Raw genomic sequence first — 26318 nt, forward strand, 5'->3', positions numbered from 1 at the left:
CAACTACTACTACCACTCCAGCTCCCCCATTGGCTGTGGTAATTGCAGTAGTTTTGATAGTTCCATTTGAACCAGCACTCGAGGATCCAAACAGCCAACAGTTCCAGCAGCTTGAAGCTGTAATTGTAAATGATGTAAGTGGAATATTTTACCAATACTCATTTAGGAAGGTGCATTGAGGAAGTTTCAAATTTTTAGTTATTAATTGGAAAATACTGGATCTCTTCACCTTTCTGATTCTTTCACGCAGTTCACAATCGTCTACAGGAGTCGTTATGGCGATGTGTTTCTACGCATTATTGTCGTAGGGTTCAGGTAACACCTAAATTTGATAAGTCCTACTGTTTTGCTTCATGGCTTGCAGTCATGAATTTCCTTCATTTATTTAAACGATGACATCCTCTGCAATGATAAAAACATTTTTCATACAGACCAGTTGTGACCGGTAGACGAATGGCTGGAACTGAAGCAATAGTGGAGGTAGTGTTGAACAACACTGCACCATCTGATCAAATACCAACGCCTGATGATGTTGCACAAACCTTAGTTAATGCATCTAACGACGGTACCTTGAACATCTCTATTGATGCCAGCTCAGTCACTGTAATAGGTAAGTTATGAAGGGGCTGACACTTCATTCCTGTCGCTGTTGGACCAACAATCTGTCTCTCATGATCTATCTTTGTGTCATAACAGTCGAGGTTTTTATGGGATTTGTGTTTGTGTTTGGGTCAACTGAATGAACAAATGCCTCAATTAGAAATATGAATAGTTGGTACCATATTTTCAGCTGACTTTCTATTTACCATATTTTTTTATTTCATTCCATCTTTATTTTTTAATTCTTTTGTTTTTAACAGCTTTGACTACAACTTCAGCTCCCACGACCAATGCAACAACTGGTAAGTAAACTGTAACCGGTTACTTCACACCAGACGTTTAATTTTTTCACCATCGTTCTTTATATTGTTCAATCTTTATTTGTTTTTACAGCATCAAGTTTCCTAACTTCCGTTCCGACAACCAATACAACTACTGGTAAGTAAACGGTAACCTTATATTTGAATCTAACTTTAATAATTGTAGCATAGCTCTTTATATTGTTCAATCTGTATTTGTTTTTACAGCATCTACTTTGACAACTCCAGTTCAAACAACTAATGCAACAACTCGTAAGTAAACTGCAACTTTATACTTTCATCTAACTTTTATTTTTTCACCATAGTTTTTTATATTGTTCAATCTTTATTTGTTTTACAGGTTTAACCGAAGGACCGGCTGACACCGGAGTATCAACTGTAGGATTAACAACATCAGCTGAGGGACAAACAACCACAGGAGACTCAACAACACCAACTGATGGATCAACTGCCAACGAAACTTCAAGTACAACTGAACTATCAACAACAAGCCTTGTGTCAGAAACAACTGGTGGATCAACTACAACAACAAATGATGAATCAATTGACACCAGTCCCACCTCTGTCACTGAAGTTTTAACTACAAGTCAAGAATCAACAACAATCAGTGAATCAACAACAGATACTCTTATTTCTAGTCCTCTCACCACTGCTACCACTGCCATTGGGAATACTGTTACTCCTATTCCTATTTCTACCTCTACCAGTAATGAGGTTATCACTACCAGTGCCAGTACAAATATGTCTACTCCCTCTTCTGCCGCTAATGTCACCACTATGAGTAATATTCTGATGACTGATACTTCTACTCTTCCTATTACTACTAATGCTACCACTGCCAGTACAAGTACCAATATTACTACTCTTCCTTCTACCTCTAGTACAATTAATGAGACTACTGCTAGTGTCAGCACCAATACTACTACTTCTACGGATACTACTACGACCTCTGTTAGTGCCAATAGTACTACTGATATCAGTACTAAGAGTAATACCACCATGACTACTACCAGAACTACTTCTACTCCTACCATTAATGCTAACATTTCAAGCACTCCTGCTAATACTACTCCTCCTACTACTACTACTACCACTAATGATACCACTGCTAATGCCACTACCAATACTACTACTACTTCTACTACAACCTCTGTTAGTATCGATACTACTGCCACTACTATTAATAACATGACCATTATTCCCACTCCTCCTTCCACATCTACTATCACTAATGCAAACAGTAATATTTCAACCACTACAACCACCACCACTAGCTCTACCACCACCTTGGTCACAACTACTACTACCACTCCAGCTCCCCCAGTGGCTGTGGTAATTGCAGTAGTTTTGATAGTTCCATTTGAGCCAGCACTCGAGGATCCAAACAGCCAACAGTTCCAGCAGCTTGAAGCTGTAATTGTAAATGATGTAAGTGGGATATTTTACCAATACTCATTTAGGAAGGTGCATTGAGGAAGTTTCAAATTTTTAGTTATTAATTGGAAAATACTGGATCTCTTCACCTTTCTGATTCTTTCACGCAGTTCACAATCGTCTACAGGAGGCGTTTTGGCGTTGTGTTTCTACGCGTTATTGTCGTAGGGTTCAGGTAACACCTAACATCTTAAAATTCCTACCTTTTTGCTTCATGGCTTGTAGTCATGAATTTTATGCATTAATTTTAAACAATGACATCATCTGCAATGATAAAAACATTTTTCATACAGACCAGTTGTGACAGGTAGACGAATGGTTGGAACTGAAGCAATAGTGGAGGTAGTGTTGAACAACACTGCACCATCTGATCAAATACCAACGCCTGATGATGTTGCACAAACCTTAGTTAATGCATCTAACGACGGTACCTTGAACGTCTCTATTGATGCCAGCTCAGTCAGTGTAATAGGTAAGTTATGAAGGGGCTGACACTTCATTCCTGTCGCTGTTGGACCAACAATCTGTCTCTCATGATCTATCTTTGTTTTTATGGGATTTGGGTTTGGGTTTGGGTCAACTGAATGAACAAATGCTTCAATTAGAAATATGAATAGTTGGTACCATATTTTCAGCTGACTTTCTATTTACCACATTTTTTAATTTCATTCCATCTTTAATTTTTAATTCTTTTGTTTTTAACAGCTTTGACTACAACTTCAGCTCCCACGACCAATGCAACAACTGGTAAGTAAACTGTAACCGGTTACTTCACACCAGACGTTTAATTTTTTCACCATCGTTCTTAATATTGTTCAATCTTTATTTGTTTTTACAGCATCAAATTTCCTAACTTCCATTCCGACAACCAATACAACTACTGGTAAGTAAACAGTAACCTTATATTTGAATCTAACTTTAATAATTGTAGCATAGCTCTTTATATTGTTCAATCTGTATTTGTTTTTACAGCATCTACTTTGACAACTCCAGTTCAAACAACTAATGCAACAACTCGTAAGTAAACTGTAACTTTATACTTTCATCTAACTTTTATTTTTTCACCATAGTTTTTTATATTGTTCAATCTTTATTTGTTTTACAGGTTTAACCGAAGGACCGGCTGACACCGGAGTATCAACTGTAGGATTAACAACATCAGCTGAGGGACAAACAACCACAGGAGACTCAACAACACCAACTGATGGATCAACTGCCAACGAAACTTCAAGTACAACTGAACTATCAACAACAAGCCTTGTGTCAGAAACAACTGGTGGATCAACTACAACAACAAATGATGAATCAATTGACACCAGTCCCACCTCTGTCACTGAAGTTTTAACTACAAGTCAAGAATCAACAACAATCAGTGAATCAACAACAGATACTCTTATTTCTAGTCCTCTCACCACTGCTACCACTGCCATTGGGAATACTGTTACTCCTATTCCTATTTCTACCTCTACCAGTAATGAGGTTATCACTACCAGTGCCAGTACAAATATGTCTACTCCCTCTTCTGCCGCTAATGTCACCACTATGAGTAATATTCTGATGACTGATACTTCTACTCTTCCTATTACTACTAATGCTACCACTGCCAGTACAAGTACCAATATTACTACTCTTCCTTCTACCTCTAGTACAATTAATGAGACTACTGCTAGTGTCAGCACCAATACTACTACTTCTACGGATACTACTACGACCTCTGTTAGTGCCAATAGTACTACTGATATCAGTACTACGAGTAATACCACCATGACTACTACCAGAACTACTTCTACTCCTACCATTAATGCTAACATTTCAAGCACTCCTGCTAATACTACTCCTCCTACTACTACTACTACCACTAATGATACCACTGCTAATGCCACTACCAATACTACTACTACTTCTACTACAACCTCTGTTAGTATCGATACTACTGCCACTACTATTAATAACATGACCATTATTCCCACTCCTCCTTCCACATCTACTATCACTAATGCAAACAGTAATATTTCAACCACTACAACCACCACCACTAGCTCTACCACCACCTTGGTCACAACTACTACTACCACTCCAGCTCCCCCAGTGGCTGTGGTAATTGCAGTAGTTTTGATAGTTCCATTTGAGCCAGCACTCGAGGATCCAAACAGCCAACAGTTCCAGCAGCTTGAAGCTGTAATTGTAAATGATGTAAGTGGGATATTTTACCAATACTCATTTAGGAAGGTGCATTGAGGAAGTTTCAAATTTTTAGTTATTAATTGGAAAATACTGGATCTCTTCACCTTTCTGATTCTTTCACGCAGTTCACAATCGTCTACAGGAGGCGTTTTGGCGTTGTGTTTCTACGCGTTATTGTCGTAGGGTTCAGGTAACACCTAACATCTTAAAATTCCTACCTTTTTGCTTCATGGCTTGTAGTCATGAATTTTATGCATTAATTTTAAACAATGACATCATCTGCAATGATAAAAACATTTTTCATACAGACCAGTTGTGACAGGTAGACGAATGGTTGGAACTGAAGCAATAGTGGAGGTAGTGTTGAACAACACTGCACCATCTGATCAAATACCAACGCCTGATGATGTTGCACAAACCTTAGTTAATGCATCTAACGACGGTACCTTGAACGTCTCTATTGATGCCAGCTCAGTCAGTGTAATAGGTAAGTTATGAAGGGGCTGACACTTCATTCCTGTCGCTGTTGGACCAACAATCTGTCTCTCATGATCTATCTTTGTTTTTATGGGATTTGGGTTTGGGTTTGGGTCAACTGAATGAACAAATGCTTCAATTAGAAATATGAATAGTTGGTACCATATTTTCAGCTGACTTTCTATTTACCACATTTTTTAATTTCATTCCATCTTTAATTTTTAATTCTTTTGTTTTTAACAGCTTTGACTACAACTTCAGCTCCCACGACCAATGCAACAACTGGTAAGTAAACTGTAACCGGTTACTTCACACCAGACGTTTAATTTTTTCACCATCGTTCTTAATATTGTTCAATCTTTATTTGTTTTTACAGCATCAAATTTCCTAACTTCCATTCCGACAACCAATACAACTACTGGTAAGTAAACAGTAACCTTATATTTGAATCTAACTTTAATAATTGTAGCATAGCTCTTTATATTGTTCAATCTGTATTTGTTTTTACAGCATCTACTTTGACAACTCCAGTTCAAACAACTAATGCAACAACTCGTAAGTAAACTGTAACTTTATACTTTCATCTAACTTTTATTTTTTCACCATAGTTTTTTATATTGTTCAATCTTTATTTGTTTTACAGGTTTAACCGAAGGACCGGCTGACACCGGAGTATCAACTGTAGGATTAACAACATCAGCTGAGGGACAAACAACCACAGGAGACTCAACAACACCAACTGATGGATCAACTGCCAACGAAACTTCAAGTACAACTGAACTATCAACAACAAGCCTTGTGTCAGAAACAACTGGTGGATCAACTACAACAACAAATGATGAATCAATTGACACCAGTCCCACCTCTGTCACTGAAGTTTTAACTACAAGTCAAGAATCAACAACAATCAGTGAATCAACAACAGATACTCTTATTTCTAGTCCTCTCACCACTGCTACCACTGCCATTGGGAATACTGTTACTCCTATTCCTATTTCTACCTCTACCAGTAATGAGGTTATCACTACCAGTGCCAGTACAAATATGTCTACTCCCTCTTCTGCCGCTAATGTCACCACTATGAGTAATATTCTGATGACTGATACTTCTACTCTTCCTATTACTACTAATGCTACCACTGCCAGTACAAGTACCAATATTACTACTCTTCCTTCTACCTCTAGTACAATTAATGAGACTACTGCTAGTGTCAGCACCAATACTACTACTTCTACGGATACTACTACGACCTCTGTTAGTGCCAATAGTACTACTGATATCAGTACTACGAGTAATACCACCATGACTACTACCAGAACTACTTCTACTCCTACCATTAATGCTAACATTTCAAGCACTCCTGCTAATACTACTCCTCCTACTACTACTACTACCACTAATGATACCACTGCTAATGCCACTACCAATACTACTACTACTTCTACTACAACCTCTGTTAGTATCGATACTACTGCCACTACTATTAATAACATGACCATTATTCCCACTCCTCCTTCCACATCTACTATCACTAATGCAAACAGTAATATTTCAACCACTACAACCACCACCACTAGCTCTACCACCACCTTGGTCACAACTACTACTACCACTCCAGCTCCCCCAGTGGCTGTGGTAATTGCAGTAGTTTTGATAGTTCCATTTGAGCCAGCACTCGAGGATCCAAACAGCCAACAGTTCCAGCAGCTTGAAGCTGTAATTGTAAATGATGTAAGTGGGATATTTTACCAATACTCATTTAGGAAGGTGCATTGAGGAAGTTTCAAATTTTTAGTTATTAATTGGAAAATACTGGATCTCTTCACCTTTCTGATTCTTTCACGCAGTTCACAATCGTCTACAGGAGGCGTTTTGGCGTTGTGTTTCTACGCGTTATTGTCGTAGGGTTCAGGTAACACCTAACATCTTAAAATTCCTACCTTTTTGCTTCATGGCTTGTAGTCATGAATTTTATGCATTAATTTTAAACAATGACATCATCTGCAATGATAAAAACATTTTTCATACAGACCAGTTGTGACAGGTAGACGAATGGTTGGAACTGAAGCAATAGTGGAGGTAGTGTTGAACAACACTGCACCATCTGATCAAATACCAACGCCTGATGATGTTGCACAAACCTTAGTTAATGCATCTAACGACGGTACCTTGAACGTCTCTATTGATGCCAGCTCAGTCAGTGTAATAGGTAAGTTATGAAGGGGCTGACACTTCATTCCTGTCGCTGTTGGACCAACAATCTGTCTCTCATGATCTATCTTTGTTTTTATGGGATTTGGGTTTGGGTTTGGGTCAACTGAATGAACAAATGCTTCAATTAGAAATATGAATAGTTGGTACCATATTTTCAGCTGACTTTCTATTTACCACATTTTTTAATTTCATTCCATCTTTAATTTTTAATTCTTTTGTTTTTAACAGCTTTGACTACAACTTCAGCTCCCACGACCAATGCAACAACTGGTAAGTAAACTGTAACCGGTTACTTCACACCAGACGTTTAATTTTTTCACCATCGTTCTTAATATTGTTCAATCTTTATTTGTTTTTACAGCATCAAATTTCCTAACTTCCATTCCGACAACCAATACAACTACTGGTAAGTAAACAGTAACCTTATATTTGAATCTAACTTTAATAATTGTAGCATAGCTCTTTATATTGTTCAATCTGTATTTGTTTTTACAGCATCTACTTTGACAACTCCAGTTCAAACAACTAATGCAACAACTCGTAAGTAAACTGTAACTTTATACTTTCATCTAACTTTTATTTTTTCACCATAGTTTTTTATATTGTTCAATCTTTATTTGTTTTACAGGTTTAACCGAAGGACCGGCTGACACCGGAGTATCAACTGTAGGATTAACAACATCAGCTGAGGGACAAACAACCACAGGAGACTCAACAACACCAACTGATGGATCAACTGCCAACGAAACTTCAAGTACAACTGAACTATCAACAACAAGCCTTGTGTCAGAAACAACTGGTGGATCAACTACAACAACAAATGATGAATCAATTGACACCAGTCCCACCTCTGTCACTGAAGTTTTAACTACAAGTCAAGAATCAACAACAATCAGTGAATCAACAACAGATACTCTTATTTCTAGTCCTCTCACCACTGCTACCACTGCCATTGGGAATACTGTTACTCCTATTCCTATTTCTACCTCTACCAGTAATGAGGTTATCACTACCAGTACAAATATGTCTACTCCCTCTACTGCCGCTAATGTCACCACTATGAGTAATATTCTGATGACTGATACTTCTACTCTTCCTATTACTACCAATGCTACCACTGCCAGTACAAGTACCAATATTACTACTCTTCCTTCTACTTCTAGTACAATTAATGAGACTACTGCTAGTGTCAGCACCAATACTACTACTTCTACAGATACTACTACGACTTCTGTTAGTGCCAATAGTACTACTGATATTAGTACTACGAGTAATACCACCATGACTACTACCAGAACTACTTCTACTCCTACCATTAATGCTAACATTTCAAGCACTCCTGCTAATACTACTCCTACTACTACTACCACTAATGATACCACTGCTAATGCCACTACCAATACTACTACAACTACTACTACATCTACTACAACCTCTGTTAGTATCGATACTACTGCCACTACTATTAATAACATGACCATTATTCCCACTCCTCCTTCCACATCTACTATCACTAATGCAAACAGTAATATTTCAACCACTACAACCACCACTAGCTCTACCACCACCTTGGTCACAACTACTACTACCACTCCAGCTCCCCCAGTGGCTGTGGTAATTGCAGTAGTTTTGATAGTTCCATTTGAACCAGCACTCGAGGATCCAAACAGCCAACAGTTCCAGCAGCTTGAAGCTGTAATTGTAAATGATGTAAGTGGAATATTTTACCAATACTCATTTAGGAAGGTGCATTGAGGAAGTTTCAAATTTTTAGTTATTAATTGGAAAATACTGGATCTCTTCACCTTTCTGATTCTTTCACGCAGTTCACAATCGTCTACAGGAGTCGTTATGGCGATGTGTTTCTACGCATTATTGTCGTAGGGTTCAGGTAACACCTAAATTTGATAAGTCCTACTGTTTTACTTCATGGCTTGCAGTCATGAATTTCATCTATTAATTTTAAACAATGACATAATCTGCAATGATAAAAATATTTTTCATACAGACCAGTTGTGACCGGTAGACGAATGGCTGGAACTGAAGCAATAGTGGAGGTAGTGTTGAACAACACTGCACCATCTGATCAAATGCCAACGACTGATGATGTTGCACAAACCTTAGTTAATGCATCTAACGACGGTACCTTGAACGTCTCTATTGATGCCAGCTCAGTCAGTGCAATAGGTAAGTTATGAAGGGGCTGACACTTCATTCCTGTCGCTGTTGGACCAACAATCTGTCTCTCATGATCTATCTTTGTGTCATAACAGTCGAGGTTTTTATGGGATTTGTGTTTGGGTCAACTGAATGAACAAATGCCTCAATTAGAAATATGAATAGTTGGTACCATATTTTCAGCTGACTTTCTATTTACACATTTTTTAATTTCATTCCATCTTTATTTTTTAATTCTTTGGTGTTTAACAGCTTTGACTACAACTTCAGCTCCCACGACCAATGCAACAACTGGTAAGTAAACTGTAACCGGTTACTTCACACCAGACGTTTAATTTTTTCACCATCGTTCTTTATATTGTTCAATCTTTATTTGTTTTTGCAGCATCAAGTTTCCTAACTTCAGTTCCGACAACCAATACAACTACTGGTAAGTAAACAGTAACCTTATATTTGAATCTAACTTTAATAATTGTAGCATAGCTCTTTATATTGTTCAATCTGTATTTGTTTTTACAGCATCTACTTTGACAACTCCAGTTCAAACAACTAATGCAACAACTCGTAAGTAAACTGTAACTTTATACTTTCATCTAACTTTTATTTTTTCCCCATAGTTTTTTATATTGTTCAATCTTTATTTGTTTTACAGGTTTAACCGAAGGACCGGCTGACACCGGAGTATCAACTGTAGGATTAACAACATCAGCTGAGGGACAAACAACCACAGGAGACTCAACAACACCAACTGATGGATCAACTGCCAACGAAACTTCAAGTACAACTGAACTATCAACAACAAGCCTTGTGTCAGAAACAACCGGTGGATCAACTACAACAACAAATGATGAATCAATTGACACCAGTCCCACCTCTGTCACTGAAGTTTTAACTACAAGTCAAGAATCAACAACAATCAGTGAATCAACAACAGATACTCTTATTTCTAGTCCTCTCACCACTGCTACCACTGCCATTGGGAATACTGTTACTCCTATTCCTATTTCTACCTCTACCAGTAATGAGGTTATCACTACCAGTACAAATATGTCTACTCCCTCTACTGCCGCTAATGTCACCACTATGAGTAATATTCTGATGACTGATACTTCTACTCTTCCTATTACTACCAATGCTACCACTGCCAGTACAAGTACCAATATTACTACTCTTCCTTCTACTTCTAGTACAATTAATGAGACTACTGCTAGTGTCAGCACCAATACTACTACTTCTACGGATACTACTACGACTTCTGTTAGTGCCAATAGTACTACTGATATCAGTACTACGAGTAATACCACCATGACTACTACCAGAACTACTTCTACTCCTACCATTAATGCTAACATTTCAAGCACTCCTGCTAATACTACTCCTACTACTACTACCACTAATGATACCACTGCTAATGCCACTACCAATACTACTACAACTACTACTACATCTACTACAACCTCTGTTAGTATCGTTACTACTGCCACTACTATTAATAACATGACCATTATTCCCACTGCTCCTTCCACATCTACTATCACTAATGCAAACAGTAATATTTCAACCACTACAACCACCACCACTAGCTCTACCACCACCTTGGTCACAACTACTACTACCACTCCAGCTCCCCCAGTGGCTGTGGTAATTGCAGTAGTTTTGATAGTTCCATTTGAACCAGCACTCGAGGATCCAAACAGCCAACAGTTCCAGCAGCTTGAAGCTGTAATTGTAAATGATGTAAGTTGAATATTTTACCAATACTCATTTAGGAAGGTGCATTGAGGAAGTTTAACATTCTTAGATCTTAATCGGAAAATACTGGATGTTTTCACATCTCCTTTCTGATTCTTTCACGCAGTTCACAATCGTCTACAGGAGTCGTTATGGCGATGTGTTTCTACGCATTATTGTCGTAGGGTTCAGGTAACACCTAAATTTGATAAGTCCTACTGTTTTACTTCATGGCTTGCAGTCATGAATTTCATCTATTAATTTTAAACAATGACATAATCTGCAATGATAAAAATATTTTTCATACAGACCAGTTGTGACCGGTAGACGAATGGCTGGAACTGAAGCAATAGTGGAGGTAGTGTTGAACAACACTGCACCATCTGATCAAATGCCAACGACTGATGATGTTGCACAAACCTTAGTTAATGCATCTAACGACGGTACCTTGAACGTCTCTATTGATGCCAGCTCAGTCAGTGTAATAGGTAAGTTATGAAGGGGCTGACACTTCATTCCTGTCGCTGGTGGACCAACAATCTGTCTCTCATGATCTATCTTTGTGTCATAACAGTCGAGGTTTTTATGGGATTTGTGTTTGGGTCAACTGAATGAACAAATGCCTCAATTAGAAATATGAATAGTTGGTACCATATTTTCAGCTGACTTTCTATTTACCACATTTTTTAATTTCATTCCATCTTTATTTTTTAATTCTTTTGTGTTTAACAGCTTTGACTACAACTTCAGCTCCCACGACCAATGCAACAACTGGTAAGTAAACGGTAACCTTATATTTGAATTTAACTTTAATAATTTTAGCATAGCTCTTTATATTGTTCAATCTTTGTTTTTACAGCATCTACTTTAACAACTCCAGTTCAAACAACTAATGCAACAACTCGTAAGTAAACTGAAACGTTATACTTTCATCTAACTTTTATTTTTTCACCATAGTTCTTTATATTGTTCAATCTTTATTTGTTTTACAGGTTTAACCGAAGGACCGGCTGACACCGGAGTATCAACTGTAGGATTAACAACATCAGCTGAGGGACAAACAACCACAGGAGACTCAACAACACCAACTGATGGATCAACTGCCAACGAAGCTTCAAGTACAACTGAACTATCAACAACAAGCCTTGTGTCAGAAACAGAAACTACTGATATTAGTACTACGAGTAATGCCACCACGACTACTACCAGAACTACTTCTACTCCTACCATTAATGCTAACATTTCAAGCACTCCTGCTAATACTACTCCTCCTACTACTACCACTAATGATACCACTGCTAATGCCACTACCAATACTACTACAACTACTACTACTTCTGCTACAACCTCTGTTAGTACCAATACTACTGCCACTACTATTAATAATGTTACCATTATTCCCACTCCTCCTTCCACATCTACTATCACTAATGCAAACAGTAATATTTCAACCACTACAACCACCACCACTAGCTCTACCACCACCTTGGTCACAACTACTACTACCACTCCAGCTCCCCCAGTGGCTGTGGTAATTGCAGTAGTTTTGATAGTTCCATTTGAACCAGCACTCGAGGATCCAAACAGCCAACAGTTCCAGCAGCTTGAAGCTGTAATTGTAAATGACGTAAGTGGAATATTTTACCAATACTCTTAGGTGCGATGAGAAAGTTTAACATTCTTAGATCTTAATCGGAAAATACTGGATGTTTTCACATCTCCTTTCTGATTCTTTCACGCAGTTCACAATCGTCTACAGGAGTCGTTATGGCGATGTGTTTCTACGCATTATTGTCGTAGGGTTCAGGTAACACCTAAATTTGATAAGTCCTACTGTTATACTTCATGGCTTGCAGTCATGAATTTCCTTCATTATTTAAACGATGACATCATCTGCAATGATAAAAACATTTTTCATACAGACCAGTTGTGACCGGTAGACGAATGGTTGGAACTGAAGCAATAGTGGAGGTAGTGTTGAACAACACTGCACCATCTGATCAAATACCAACGACTGATGATGTTGCACAAACCTTAGTTAGTGCATCTAACGACGGTACCTTGAACATCTCTATTGATGCCAGCTCAGTCAGTGTAATAGGTAAGTTATGAAGGGGCTGACACTTCATTCCTGTCGCTGTTGGACCAACAATCTGTCTCTCATGATCTATCTTTGTTTTTATGGGATTTGTGTTTGGGTTCGGGTCAACTGAATGAACAAATGCCTCAATTAGAAATATGAGTACTTGATGCCATATGTTCAGCTGACTTTCTTCTATTTACTGTATTTTTCATTTCATTCCATCTTTATTTGTTAATCCTTTTGTTTTTAACAGTTTTGACTACAACTTCAGCTCCCACAACCAATGCAACAACTGGTAAGTAAACTATAACCGGTCACTTCACTCCAGTGGTCGTTACATCAAAGAAATGATATCTGTCTATTGTTCAGTATCAAAAATGTTCTGATTTTTTTTGTTTGTGTGTGTGTGTGTTTTTTTTTACTTTCTGTAAAATGTGTACAGCCACAACAACTTCATTTACTCCTACAACAGCTGTGGCTACCACACAGATTCTGGTGATTTTCACGTCTCTTGGGGAGTCATTCACAGTAGACTTATTGAATCCATCATCTCCAGCATTTATGAGTCGATCCTCACTGATAGAGACAACAGTAAGTCTCTCTCCTATAAAATATCAGGAGTCCTATTTCATTGATAATGTTTATCAAGATATATATAATGCCACAGTCAAGAGTCTACATATAATAAATTTGTCAAAATTGTGGAGACTCAGTAATCCATCACACCAAGGTTACTGTAACAATAATTTTATTGTTTCTCTGCAGCTTAAACCTTTCTATGATGCGGCATTCCCATCATCATTCATCTCGTTGATTGTCCTTGAATTCAGGTAACAATTTATTTCGTAATGTCAAGATGAAATAAGCGTTAGAGTTTGTCAAATGTTTTTACATTGATCATCAAATTTTGTCATGTTTCCTTTTGCAGAAATGGTTCAATTATTAATGAGATGGGACTTGAATTTGTGCCTGACCTTGTTCCCAATATCAATGACATTACAAATGTTTTGATCAACGCGTCTTCAAACATCACAGCCTTCAACATCTCCGTCTCCTCCATCACTGTGAATGGCACAGGTAAACAACACTGAATGCTACTTGATCAATAACGTACAGTAATACTGATCTGATCACTAAAGCAATGTTTCCTTTTCTCAACAGTTATAAGTGTTTCCAGTGGAGTGAGTCACAAAATCAGCCTCATCACTGCATCCTTCTTTGTGCTGTTGTCATGGTTACTGTCAAGCCAGCATTAGCATCTGTTTCCATGAGAAACCCCATCAGAAAAGGGGAGCTATCACTGCTATGAAGACGGACTTCATATACCCAAGAAGACCTCTGAGGACTACAACTGTCATGAAGCTTGTGTAGAACTTTCATTATTAAATTCTGTGTTAGTTATGACCACACACTGACAACAAAGGTTGATCAGAACGACACATTTATCCTCTATTGTGGGGTTAACATGTCAGTCAGCCCATCGGTGAAGAAGATTCCTCCTTTGGAGAATTGAAACAAAAGAATACAATAAAAAAAACCCAAGCAGAACTGAGATTTATTCCCTCAGAACAACAAGGAACAATGCAAACATAATCTGGCTTCTTGTACACAACTTTCATAAAGTGTTCAATGTAATGCCATGGATGACTATCCAGTGATGTTTGATAATTATATCTGCATAAAGTTTCATGCACATCAATCTTCTCTAAGGTTATCTAGTGCACAAATGAGACATCTATTAGACTGAATGGTTGATTCAAAACAACAATGTACCAAAATAAAATATTTTCAATGTGATATGTAATGTATGAGTTTGGTTGATGATGTGTCGTAATGAGAGAGATGTTTTTGATTCAGGGGACGGGAATTTTACAAGCCAATGGCTTCTATCCGTCAACCTTTTTTTTTCTTTTCCGATGTTGTTGTTGATGTTCCAAAACTGATTCAAGTGAAGTCTGCTGTAACATAACATGTCTGGAAAGATAAAAATACACTGACTAATTAAATTAAAAAAATCTATAGTTTTGCACAGTGTGAGAAAAATTCTGTTTCTATAAAATATGTATATACTCCCTGAGGGTTACCTTAAGAAGAAGAAGAAATGTACTGTACTTTATTTATCTCCCCAAATGAGCGGCTTGTGAGCGGCTTGTGGATTTTAAAAGAACTTATTTTCAAAGGAGGACTTTTTAATGTGAGACATCTTACAGGGGCAACAGTGAAGAACAAGTTTATCACAGCTAAAATCTCCACCCTTGGGCATGTGGGGGAGGTTTGTGGACCCATCTTTGAAGATGTTGCTGCTCTGTCCTCCACGGTGGCCGTGTCCTCAGTGAGGCTCATTGACAATCTACTGAGAAGATGGAAGAGCCCACTCACCGCACAGCAACTGACTTTGATCAGTTTTTATTCTACAGGTCTTTTAAATCCAAGACCTGTCGAGGCTCAGTGACAGTGATGGAAAAAAAAAATCTACAAACTGATGGTTAAAATTTTAAACAAAGACAAACTTAAAGATCGGGCTCACACACCATGGAGGGTTCACCTTCGTCTGGCACCGGGTGTGAACCCTTCATGGGAGTCTTTCTACAAGCCACCGTTTACCAAAAAGGTTGGAGATCTCCAATGGAGGGTTTTCCTGGACTGTCAGAGGCTCACAAGTCAGTTCCTGCTTTTTGAGAGAAATTTTTTTTTACAGATTTTGGAACTCAGTGTTCGATGATTTTGCGTAAAATAAATTATTGAGAAAATTCAAAGCTTTTAAGCACGCCTTATGGTGCATAAAATACAATAATTTTTCTTTTTTGTGAAGAAATGTGCTTTTAAAAACCGGAAAAAAGTGTTTTTCTTTCAAAAAATCCTTCTTTCTAACGTTCTTTCTCTATCTTTTCCCTCTCATTGCAGATTCTGTCTTCCTCACTTTGTGTATTTTCCCTCCATTGTAATTGATAACTCAACCCCTGATTTGGTCTCACCTGTTTACCCCTACCTGGTTTACCAATCATACACACTTGAGAATCATCTCGAGTGTTTTTCTTGGCACCAGTTTTTGTTTCCTTTTTGAGAGCAGATTTTATTCCTCACTATGAGTGTTTTTGTCGGTCAACTTTGTGTTAAAATAAAAGTATTTGTTCTGCGGGTTGTGCAGTTCCAACCCTGTGCCCCTCATGTTCCAACAGATTTGTCAAACTGATTGTTCAGATTGTCAGCTCAGTTGTACATACTGCTCCAAAAAGAAATGTGAACCAGATACTATCAGCATCATGGATTGTTGCATCAAGGACTGTCAAAGTGAGCTATGCACCGGATGGCTTCTTGTGTTATTTCTCGCATGTCTGTGGGGTGGTTAGACCAGTTATTCGCCCAGATTTCTTTTTTTTCTTGCTTCTTTTTACAGACAATGCTGATAACAAATCAGCAAAATGTTTCTTCAGTTCATGAAGATAAAAAAAAAAACCTGAAGAGAAACATAACATTTAATATATATTTATTACAATGTAGCACACAGTTCTAGAACTGTGTACCTACAGTATGTCACTTCTCTTAGGTTGACCCCAGTTTTCTTTCATGACTTCCTGGTCGGTTTTTTTTTTTCTTGTCTGCCTTCAGATTGTGTGTTTACAAGAAGTGAAACCTTTTCAGGTGAAATGAAAATATCAGTCAGGACAGACCAATGACTGTATCTGGCTTCTTTTATGGTGATGATGTCACAACATATCATTCTGGTTTCTGCCTATATATTAGGCTCAAACAAATGTGCACTGGGATTGGGTAACAGGAAGATGTTGGACGGACACTATTAAAGAATTTAGTGAAATCTGGAAACACTATCGCTGAACTGATATCTTCTTATTTTTTATTTTTTTTTATTTCAAGTATTAGTTTTGGTGAGTAATTTTCTCTCATTATATTTGATATAGAGATAATTTATTGAACACAAAACTTTACACTGTGATGTTTTCATCATACAATGTGGGTTTTTTGGGGGGGTTTTGACCGTTTTGTGATCTATTTCTTTTTGGACTGTAATTAGGTGTTGTGTGTCTGTAGTCTTTCAATTGTATTCATATAAGGCTGTGAAGAAACTCAAAAACAATGGCAATTTATGTTGTTCTTTCGTCATGGATTTTTGAAGTATAAAATATTTTCTAATGAATTATTATGCAAATTAGTAATTTTCTTGAATACTGAATGAAAACCGAATGGCCCAAAACTTTTTTAGAAAAATATTAATTGAAAACAAGATTTTTTTCTCATATATTTTGGTTACCACAATTAACTTTCTGTTAGTTTTGTTTTGACATATTATAACTGATATTTCAAAAGGCCACATAAAAAGAACAGCAACTCATACATGCTTTTTTTTGTTTGTTACTGCTGTGTCGCTGGCGCTGCACAGCAAGCCGGTTGCGGGTTTGAGTCCCGCTCTGTGCGGGGTTTGCATGTTCTCCCCGTGTCTGATTTTTCTTGATACTTCATGGTTTCTAAGGTTCTGTAGAACTTCAAGAAGAAGAATAAATGTCATTCACACTGGTATATAAAACATTTTAAATGGACTGAAAGATGAAATTGAAAAGCAAATATTCTTGTTCATGTTCCAGATTTATAAAATGATAGATTTGCTTAAAAATTAAAATATTTTAAGATTTTTGCCGTTCATATACTTTGTTAATAATTGAGTCAATGTCCTGTCAAAAGTTGCAGGTTCAAAAGTTGACAAAATGGGTGTTGGACCAAAGTTATCAATTTGGCTAATACTTACAGGTAAGTTAGTTTTTAATGAATAACAAAATAAAGACTTGAAAGTGTCAATAATGCTCTGGAAAGTTAATTTACAAAAGGATGTTATATTAAACAATTCAGTCCCTCTGTTCTTTACCCACAGTCACTGTTGGGCTTCATTTTATAAAGGAAACACAAGCCTCAGATTGGTCAGGTGACACCGAGGGTTCAACTTCAGGGTCAGATGACACAGAAGGTTCAACTTCAGGGTCAGATGACACAGAGGGTTCAACTTCAGGGTCAGGTGACGCCGAAGGTTCAACTGAAGGATTAACAACATCAACTATGGGACCAACAACCACAGGAGACTCAACAACACCAACTGATGGATCAACTGCCAACGAAGCTTCAAGTACAACTGAACTATCAACAACAAGCCTTGTGTCAGAAACAACTGGTGGATCAACTACAACAACAAATGATGAATCAATTGACACCAGTCCCACCTCTGTCACTGAAGTTTTAACTGCAAGTCAAGAATCAACAACAATCAGTGAATCAACAACAGATACTCTTATTTCTAGTCCTCTCACCACTGCTACCACTGCCATTGGGAATACTGTTACTCCTATTCCTATTTCTACCTCTACCAGTAATGATGTTATCACTACCAGTACAGATATGTCTACTCCCTCTACTGCCACTAATGTCACCACTATGAGTAATATTCTGATTACTGATACTTCTACTCTTCCTATTACTACCAATTCTACCACTGCCAGTACCAATACCAATACTGCTACTACTAATACAACTTCAGCCTCTGTTAGTATTTCTAGTGGCACTAGTATTGGTACTGTCAGTAATGCAACCATTATTCCCATTTCTCCTACCACATCTATTATCACTAATGCAAACAGTAATATTTCAACCACTACAACCACCACCACTAGCTCTACCACCACCTTGATCCCAACTACTACTACCACCCCAGCTCCCCCAGTGGCTGTGGTAATTGCAGTAGTTTTGATAGTTCCATTTGAACCAGCACTCGAGGATCCAAACAGCCAACAGTTCCAGCAGCTTGAAGCTGTGATTGTAAGAGATGTAAGTGCAATGTTTTATAAATACTCATAGGTGCGATGAGAAAGTTTGACATTCTTAGTTCACATCTCCTTTCTGATTCTTTCACGCAGTTCACAATCGTCTACAGGAGTCGTTATGGCGATGTGTTTCTACGCATTATTGTCGTAGGGTTCAGGTAACACCTAAAATTTTATAAGTCCTACTGTTTTGCTTCATGGCTTGCAGTCATGAATTTCATGCATTAATTTCAACAATGACATCATCTGCAATGATAAAAACATTTTTTCATACAGACCAGTTGTGACCGGTAGACGAATGGCTGGAACTGAAGCAATAGTGGAGGTAGTGTTGAACAACACTGCACCATCTGATCAAATACCAACGACTGATGATGTTGCACAAACCTTAGTTAATGCATCTAACGACGGTACCTTGAACGTCTCTATTGACGCCAGCTCAGTCAGTGTAATAGGTAAGTTATGAAGGGGCTGACACTTCATTCCTGTCGCTGTTGGACAAACTGTCTCTTGTCTGTCTTTTTGTTATGACTGTTGAGGTTTTTCAAAGGTTTATGTTTATCCTAAGCGGCACGGTGGCACAGTGGGTAGTGCTGTCACTGCTCTGTGGAGAGTTAGCATGTTCTCCCTGTGTCTTTGTTGGTTCTCTCCGGGTTGTCCGGCTTCCTCCCACCTCCAAATTGACCGTAGGTATGAGTGTGTGAGTGCATGTTTGTCTGCGTGTCTGTGTGGCTCCGCGGTGCACTGGTGTCGCGCCCGGAGTTTCCCCCACCTTACGTCCTAAGTCAGCTGGGATAGGCTCCAGCTCCCTACGACAAAGGATGTAGCAGTCGTGAAAATGAATGAATGAATGTCTTTGACCTAAGTGTGGGTCAACTGGGGTTATTGTCGTGCGGTACAAAGAATATTTTGAGTATCTCTTCAATCCTGCTATCATGTCTTCCACTGAGGAAGCAGATGTCTCAGAGGTGGACTTGTCCATCACAAGAGCTTAAGTCACCGAGGTGGTTGCCAAACTCTTTTATGGCAAGGCACTAGGGTTGAATGAGATTCTGAGTACCTCAAGTCTCTGGATATGCAGGGATTGTCTTAGTTGAAACATTTCTTTAACATTGCATGTCGGCTGTAGACAGTACCTTTTGATTGGCAGACCAACATGGTGGTCCCTCTTTTCAAAAAAGGGGACAGGAGGGTGCGTTACAACTCTAGTGGAATCACACTGTTCAGCCTTCCAAGGAAAGTCTATTCCAGGGTACTAAAGAGGAGGATAAGACCGATAGTTGAACCTCGAATTCAGGGGAAGCGATGTGGTTTTCGTCCCAGTTGTGGAACACTGGACCGGCTCTACATTCTCCAGCGAGTGCACCATGGTTTGTGCGAGTTTGACCAACCAGTCCATGTATACGTTGTGGATCTGGAGAGGGTGTTCAACCATGGCACCTCATGGTATATTGTGGGGAGTGCCTGGGAGTATGGGGTTTGGGGTCCTTTGCTGAGGATTGTCCAATCTCTGACTGAAGCAAGCACTTAGTTCACATTGATAGCAGTAAGTCAAACCTGTTCCAGATGTCTTTGGACTTTGGCAGAGCTGGCCTTTATCACAGGTTCTGTTCATGATCTTTATGGACAGAATTTCTAGGTGCAGCCAGAGATCTGGGACTGTCCAGTTTGGGGACCAAAGGATTTCATTTCTGCTTTTCGGACATGGTGTTGTCCTATTGGCTGTATATCATCAAACCTTCATCAAACCTGGATCTCCAGCATGCACCGGGGCACTTTGCAGCTGAGCGCAATGCAGGTAGGACGAGGATCAGCACCTCCAAATCTGAGGCCATGGTTCTCGACTGGAAAAACGTGGTCTGCCCTCTCCAGGTTGGTGGGGAGTTTTTGCCCCAAGTGCAGGAGTTTAAGTATCTTGGGGTCTTATGAGTGAGGAAAGGACGGAACTTGACATTGAGAGATGGATTGGTGCAGCTTCTGCAGTGGAATCGTATGTGTCGGTCAATCTATGTTCCTCTTCTCCCCGAGGACAAGACTCGGGATACAAGCAGCCGAAATGAGTTTCCTTAGTAGAGTGGCTGGGTGTACCCTTAGAGATAGGGAGAAGAGCTCAGACACCAGGGAGGAGCGGAGCAAGCTGAGGTGACTCGGGCAACTGTTCCAGAGGCCTCCTGATGCCTCACTGGGGAGAAGTTCCTCCTACCGGGAGGAGGCCCCTGGGAAGACCAGGGACATGCTGGAGGGACTATGTCTCTTGGTTGGCCTGGAAACACCTCGGGAGAGGGGATTATGTACATCCGCATTGAGATAAGAGGTTGAAGAAACAAGAAAACAAACCGTTGTGTCTGACGAAGCCGAAATGGCTCCGTGTGTTTGGAACAGATGAATGCAAAGACAAAAGCCGATTTGGCGTTACGGTTCGGCTATCCGGGTAGACGCCGGCTTCGTGAGTTCAGTCCTAGTGAATTAAGGATCGGGGTTCCCCACACGACAGCGTGAGGTCCGTCACAATCAAAGAATATACGCCACCATATTTGACAAAGTCAAAACAGCAACGTGAGAGACATGGACAAATGTGAAGACCAGAGCTAACTCGGCTAGCAGCAGATGCCGGAAGCATGACAGCATGAGGTTTTCAAGTGAGCTTATTCAAATACATACATGGGAAGATATTCTCTTGTTTTTTACAGAAACAACTTTGACCACAGCTTCAGCTCCCACAACCAATGCACAACTGGTCGTGGGAAGTCGGAAGTTGTTTAGTAAACTGTAAATGGTCACTTCATGCCAGACTTTGATTTAAATTTCATTTTTTCACCTTAGTACTTTATATTGTTCAATCTTCATTTGTTTTTACAGCATTAACTCCAGCTCCAACAACCAATGCAACTAATTGTAAGTAAACTGTAACTTTATATGTTCATCTAACTTTTGTTTTTTCACTATAGTACTTTATATTGTTCAATCTTTGTTTTTACAGCATCGACTCCAGCTCCAACAACCAACGCAACTAATTGTAAGTAAACTGTAACTTTATATGTTCATCTAACTTTTGTTTTTTCACTATAGTACTTTATACTGTTCAATCTTTGTTTTTACAGCATCGACTCCAGCTCCAACAACCAACGCAACTATTTGTAAGTAAACTGTAACTTTATATGTTCATCTAACTTTTGTTTTTTCACTATAGTACTTTATATTGTTCAATCTTTGTTTTTACAGCATCGACTCCAGCTCCAACAACCAACGCAACTAATTGTAAGTAAACTGTAACTTTATATGTTCATCTAACTTTTGTTTTTTCACTATAGTACTTTATACTGTTCAATCTTTGTTTTTACAGCATCGACTCCAGCTCCAACAACCAACGCAACTATTTGTAAGTAAACTGTAACTTTATATGTTCATCTAACTTTTGTTTTTTCACTATAGTACTTTATACTGTTCAATCTTTGTTTTTACAGCATCGACTCCAGCTCCAACAACCAACGCAACTAATTGTAAGTAAACTGTAACTTTATATGTTCATCTAACTTTTGTTTTTTCACTATAGTACTTTATACTGTTCAATCTTTGTTTTTACAGCATCGACTCCAGCTCCAACAACCAATGCAACTAATTGTAAGTAAACTGTAACTTTATATGTTCATCTAACTTTTGTTTTTTCAATATAGTACTTTATATTGTTCAATCTTCATTTGTTTTTACAGCATTAACTCCAGCTCCAACAACCAATGCAACTAATTGTAAGTAAACTGTAACTTTATATGTTCATCTAACTTTTGTTTTTTCACTATAGTACTTTATATTGTTCAATCTTTGTTTTTACAGCATCGACTCCAGCTCCAACAACCAACGCAACTAATTGTAAGTAAACTGTAACTTTATATGTTCATCTAACTTTTGTTTTTTCACTATAGTACTTTATACTGTTCAATCTTTGTTTTTACAGCATCGACTCCAGCTCCAACAACCAACGCAACTAATTGTAAGTAAACTGTAACTTTATATGTTCATCTAACTTTTGTTTTTTCAATATAGTACTTTATATTGTTCAATCTTCATTTGTTTTTACAGCATTAACTCCAGCTCCAACAACCAATGCAACTAATTGTGAGTAAACTGTAACTTTATATGTTCATCTAACTTTTGTTTTTTCACTATAGTACTTTATACTGTTCAATCTTTGTTTTTACAGCATCAAGTTTGCCAACTGTAGCTCCAACAACAAATACTCGTAAGTAAACTGTAGCTGGTCACTTCACTCCAGTGGTCATTACAGCAAAGAACTACACCGTTGATATCTGTCCTATCTCTTGTTGCATATCAAAAATGTTCTGATTTTTCTGTGGGTTCGTTTTAAGTTTGGTCAGCTGTTAAGAAAATTAAATGTCTATGAAAAACAAAAATGTAAACTCAAGACATTTCTAAATTATATTCATTGTTCATAGTGTTCCAATCTTTTTGTTTTACACAATGACTGTGTCAGTGCCAACCAACAACATATCGGCAACAACAACTGTTGCACCAGCTGCAAGTTCAACAACAACAGCTCCATTGTCTGTGTAAAACGTTTCCCGAAAACTTTTTTAATGTTAAATTTTTTTTAAATTTTCTTTAAAATGTCTACAGCCACAACAACTTCATCCACAACGGCTGTGGCTACCACAGAAATTCCATTTTCTTTCACGTCTCTTGGGGAGACATTCACAGCAGACTTAATGAATCCGTCATCTCCAGCGTTTATGGCCCGAGCCATGACGATAACCACAGAAGTAAGTCTCTCTCATGCAAAATGTCAGGAGTCCTAGTTCATTAATAATCTTTATCAAGATATATATCATGCCACAGTCAAGAGCCTACATATAATTAATTTAAATGTCAGTTCTTAGTCTGTGCTTACAATTACTTTCTTTTGTTCCTGCAGCTTGAACCTTTCTATGATGATGCGTTCCCATCATTCATGTCCTTGAATGTCGCTGGATTCAGGTAATAATTTTATTTCACAATGTCATGATGAAATAAGCTTTAGTGTTTGTAAAATATTCCTACATCCCTGGTAAAATTTTGTCATGTTTCCTTTTGCAGAAATGGTTCAATTATTAATGACTTACTGGTGGCATTTTCGGCTGGTAATGTTCCCAATATCATGGACATCGCAAATGTTTTGATCAACGCGTCTTCAAACATCACAGCCTTCAACATCTCCGTCTCCTCCATCACTGTGAATGGCACAGGTAAACAACACTGAACGCTACTTGATCAATAACGTACAGTAATACTGATCTGATCACTAAAGCAATGTTTCCTTTTCTCATCAGTTGTAAGTGTTTCCAGTGGAGTGAGTCACAAAATCAGCCTCATCACTGCATCCTTCTTTGTGCTGTTGTCATGGCTACTGTCAGGCCAGCATTAACATCTGTGTTTCCATGAGAAACCCCTTCAGAAAATGAGATCTATCACTGCTATGAAGACGGACTTCAAATACCCAAGAAGACCTCTGAGGACTACAACTGTCATGAAGCTTGTGAACAACTTTCATTATTAAATTCTGTGTTACCTATTACCACACACTGACAAAGAAGGTTGACCAGAACGACACATGTATTCACCATTGATAACGTACTGTAGAATTCTTTATTGTGGGTTTGAGATCTCAGACATCCCATTGGTGATATCTAACATAGCTTGGAATACTGAAGCAAAAAGAAAATCTCGCTGACTTTAACTCCTTCAGAATAACAGGAACGATGCAAACATAATCTGGCTTCTTGAACTATGTTGATATACAGGTAGTCATCGATTCCAAAGGTTGTACATAAGGTGCATGTTCTTAAGTCATTATTTATTAAATTGAAATCTATAATCACAATTTGACGTCATTTAAATGTCATTACTACTACTAATATGAAACTGCTATTCCATAAGATTTACCAGAAACAATAACACATAGTAAAATACAATATAGGTACAGGTTGTTTTGAGCTAAGTCGTCCTTGATTTGAAGAAAAAAACCCACAGAAAAATAAAAATCAAGTTTATGTTATTTCACATAGCTTTACGGCCACAAATATCGAAATTGTAAAATCACTGGTGATTCATGCGATTGCTTTGAATTCAGATTAGTTAATAAATAAAGCATGTATCTATCTAATTTACTTTAGACTTTTGCTCCCTATAAGTCCGTCCTTGAGGAGGATAAGAATCAAACGCTTCAGGGAACTCTCGACCAATTTTTAAGCGCATCCAACAGCTAGAGTCAGATGTTGATGTTGCTGATCCATAAACCACCAAATTGAATGTATTTATTGGTAAATTTAAAAGAAATTAGTTTTTAATATTGCAAAAATAATAATGATTCCTGTATTTGCTTTGTAACCTTAAAGAGACTTTTATTTTATCATTTATTCATAACTTAAGCGTCCGTGATGTATGGTAAATTCATCAAATTATATTAGCAATTTTTTAAATTTCTTTTCTGAACTATAATAGGAAACATATTGATTTTTAAGCTTCAAATAGATTCCTGTTAACCACATATTATTGAAAAAATATCAGGCTTGTGGCAGAAAAGGGAACTACAGTAGTTGGATATGACGGCGCGTAGTTGTTCGTATCTATGAATGCTTGTAAGTCGGATGTTCCTATGTTGAGGACTACCTGTATTTAACATGATTTACATTAAACATGAAGGCAAGTCCTTTCAAGCTCATGGAAATCAGGTAAGATTACATTACAATGTTTATTAAACTGACAATGGAAAGTCACAATTTTCATTCATTACATATTATGTACTTTTGCATTGTATGAGATAAATACTAACCCCCCCCCCACCCATGATAACCATGGTATAAATGTTTACAAATCATTTATTTTCTTATGAACACACTGTATGACACAACCTCCTGCTATTTCTGTATGATATAAGAAGAGAAACACCCATGTAGACACAAGCCGGGGGGGTTGGTGCTGACTTTGTGAACATGTTCAACCTGCAACTCTCTACAAATCACCATTGTTGTGTTGAATGTGAGCATATGTATGACGTATTGTACTACCACAGGTGGCCATGAAATACGCTGAATAAACAGTAATGTGTTTTTTGAAAAAAGGAAGACTATATATGGCATGACATGGTTAAAATATGGTATATAACCCTCAAGAAGAAAAGCCACAACTTCATAAAGTTAACATGTAAGCTCATGGAGGCGAGCCAAAGGTGGCGCACAAAGGAACTTAGTAAGTCTACCCTGGGGTACCCTCAGGTGGTGA

At 38.1% G+C, this 26318-nt stretch overlaps 2 protein-coding genes across 56 annotated transcripts; both read left to right on the forward strand.

Annotated features, from left to right (window-relative positions):
• Positions 1-1900: 1900 nt before the first annotated feature.
• On the forward strand, positions 1901-15243 carry LOC137590878 (mucin-2-like). 6 transcript variants are annotated; one of them, XM_068308705.1, is made up of 37 exons: positions 1901-2348; positions 2465-2529; positions 2648-2826; positions 3060-3101; positions 3193-3237; positions 3327-3371; positions 3460-4547; positions 4664-4728; positions 4847-5025; positions 5259-5300; positions 5392-5436; positions 5526-5570; positions 5659-6746; positions 6863-6927; positions 7046-7224; positions 7458-7499; positions 7591-7635; positions 7725-7769; positions 7858-8939; positions 9056-9120; positions 9238-9416; positions 9660-9701; positions 9793-9837; positions 9927-9971; positions 10060-11144; positions 11266-11330; positions 11448-11626; positions 11871-11912; positions 11998-12042; positions 12131-12765; positions 12881-12945; positions 13061-13239; positions 13475-13516; positions 13664-13812; positions 13987-14051; positions 14150-14298; positions 14383-15243. In XM_068308705.1, the coding sequence occupies exons 1-37, from the start codon at positions 1920-1922 to the stop codon at positions 14475-14477; spliced, it is 7986 nt and encodes a 2661-aa protein (XP_068164806.1). In that variant the 5' UTR covers positions 1901-1919; the 3' UTR covers positions 14478-15243. The 6 variants fall into 6 exon arrangements, with proteins under 6 accessions (XP_068164806.1, XP_068164807.1, XP_068164810.1 ...); XM_068308706.1 differs by lacking the exon at positions 9793-9837; XM_068308709.1 differs by lacking the exon at positions 7591-7635.
• Positions 15244-16984: 1741 nt separating this feature from the next.
• LOC137590760 (uncharacterized) lies at positions 16985-25901 on the forward strand. 50 transcript variants are annotated; one of them, XM_068308490.1, is made up of 21 exons: positions 16985-17108; positions 17920-17985; positions 18107-19050; positions 19140-19204; positions 19323-19501; positions 21906-21941; positions 22027-22062; positions 22148-22183; positions 22269-22304; positions 22390-22425; positions 22511-22546; positions 22632-22667; positions 22757-22792; positions 22878-22913; positions 22999-23034; positions 23124-23159; positions 23245-23283; positions 23679-23821; positions 23974-24035; positions 24135-24283; positions 24368-25901. In XM_068308490.1, the coding sequence occupies exons 2-21, from the start codon at positions 17943-17945 to the stop codon at positions 24460-24462; spliced, it is 2115 nt and encodes a 704-aa protein (XP_068164591.1). In that variant the 5' UTR covers positions 16985-17108; positions 17920-17942; the 3' UTR covers positions 24463-25901. The 50 variants fall into 50 exon arrangements, with proteins under 50 accessions (XP_068164591.1, XP_068164597.1, XP_068164596.1 ...); XM_068308491.1 differs by having other exon boundaries at positions 17022-17108; positions 17926-17985; XM_068308496.1 differs by lacking the exon at positions 23124-23159.
• Positions 25902-26318: the final 417 nt, after the last annotated feature.

Source organism: Antennarius striatus, chromosome 23 (assembly GCF_040054535.1).
Source record: "Antennarius striatus isolate MH-2024 chromosome 23, ASM4005453v1, whole genome shotgun sequence".
In the NCBI taxonomy this organism is placed as follows: Eukaryota; Metazoa; Chordata; class Actinopteri; order Lophiiformes; family Antennariidae; genus Antennarius; species Antennarius striatus.

What these genes read in the sequence shown, in the direction of transcription:
- LOC137590878 (XM_068308705.1), top strand. Translation starts at nt 1,920, where the DNA reads ATGACTACTACCAGAACTACTTCTACTCCTACCATTAATGCTAACATT. An exon ending in CAGCTCAGTCAGTGTAATAG is followed by an intron (nt 2,827 to 3,059) that starts GTAAGTTATGAA and finishes TGTTTTTAACAG; the next exon opens with CTTTGACTACAACTTCAGCT. An exon ending in GACAACCAATACAACTACTG is followed by an intron (nt 7,636 to 7,724) that starts GTAAGTAAACAG and finishes TTGTTTTTACAG; the next exon opens with CATCTACTTTGACAACTCCA.
- LOC137590760 (XM_068308490.1), top strand. Translation starts at nt 17,943, where the DNA reads ATGGGTGTTGGACCAAAGTTATCAATTTGGCTAATACTTACAG. An exon ending in TTGAATGTCGCTGGATTCAG is followed by an intron (nt 24,036 to 24,134) that starts GTAATAATTTTA and finishes TTCCTTTTGCAG; the next exon opens with AAATGGTTCAATTATTAATG. An exon ending in CATCACTGTGAATGGCACAG is followed by an intron (nt 24,284 to 24,367) that starts GTAAACAACACT and finishes TTTTCTCATCAG; the next exon opens with TTGTAAGTGTTTCCAGTGGA.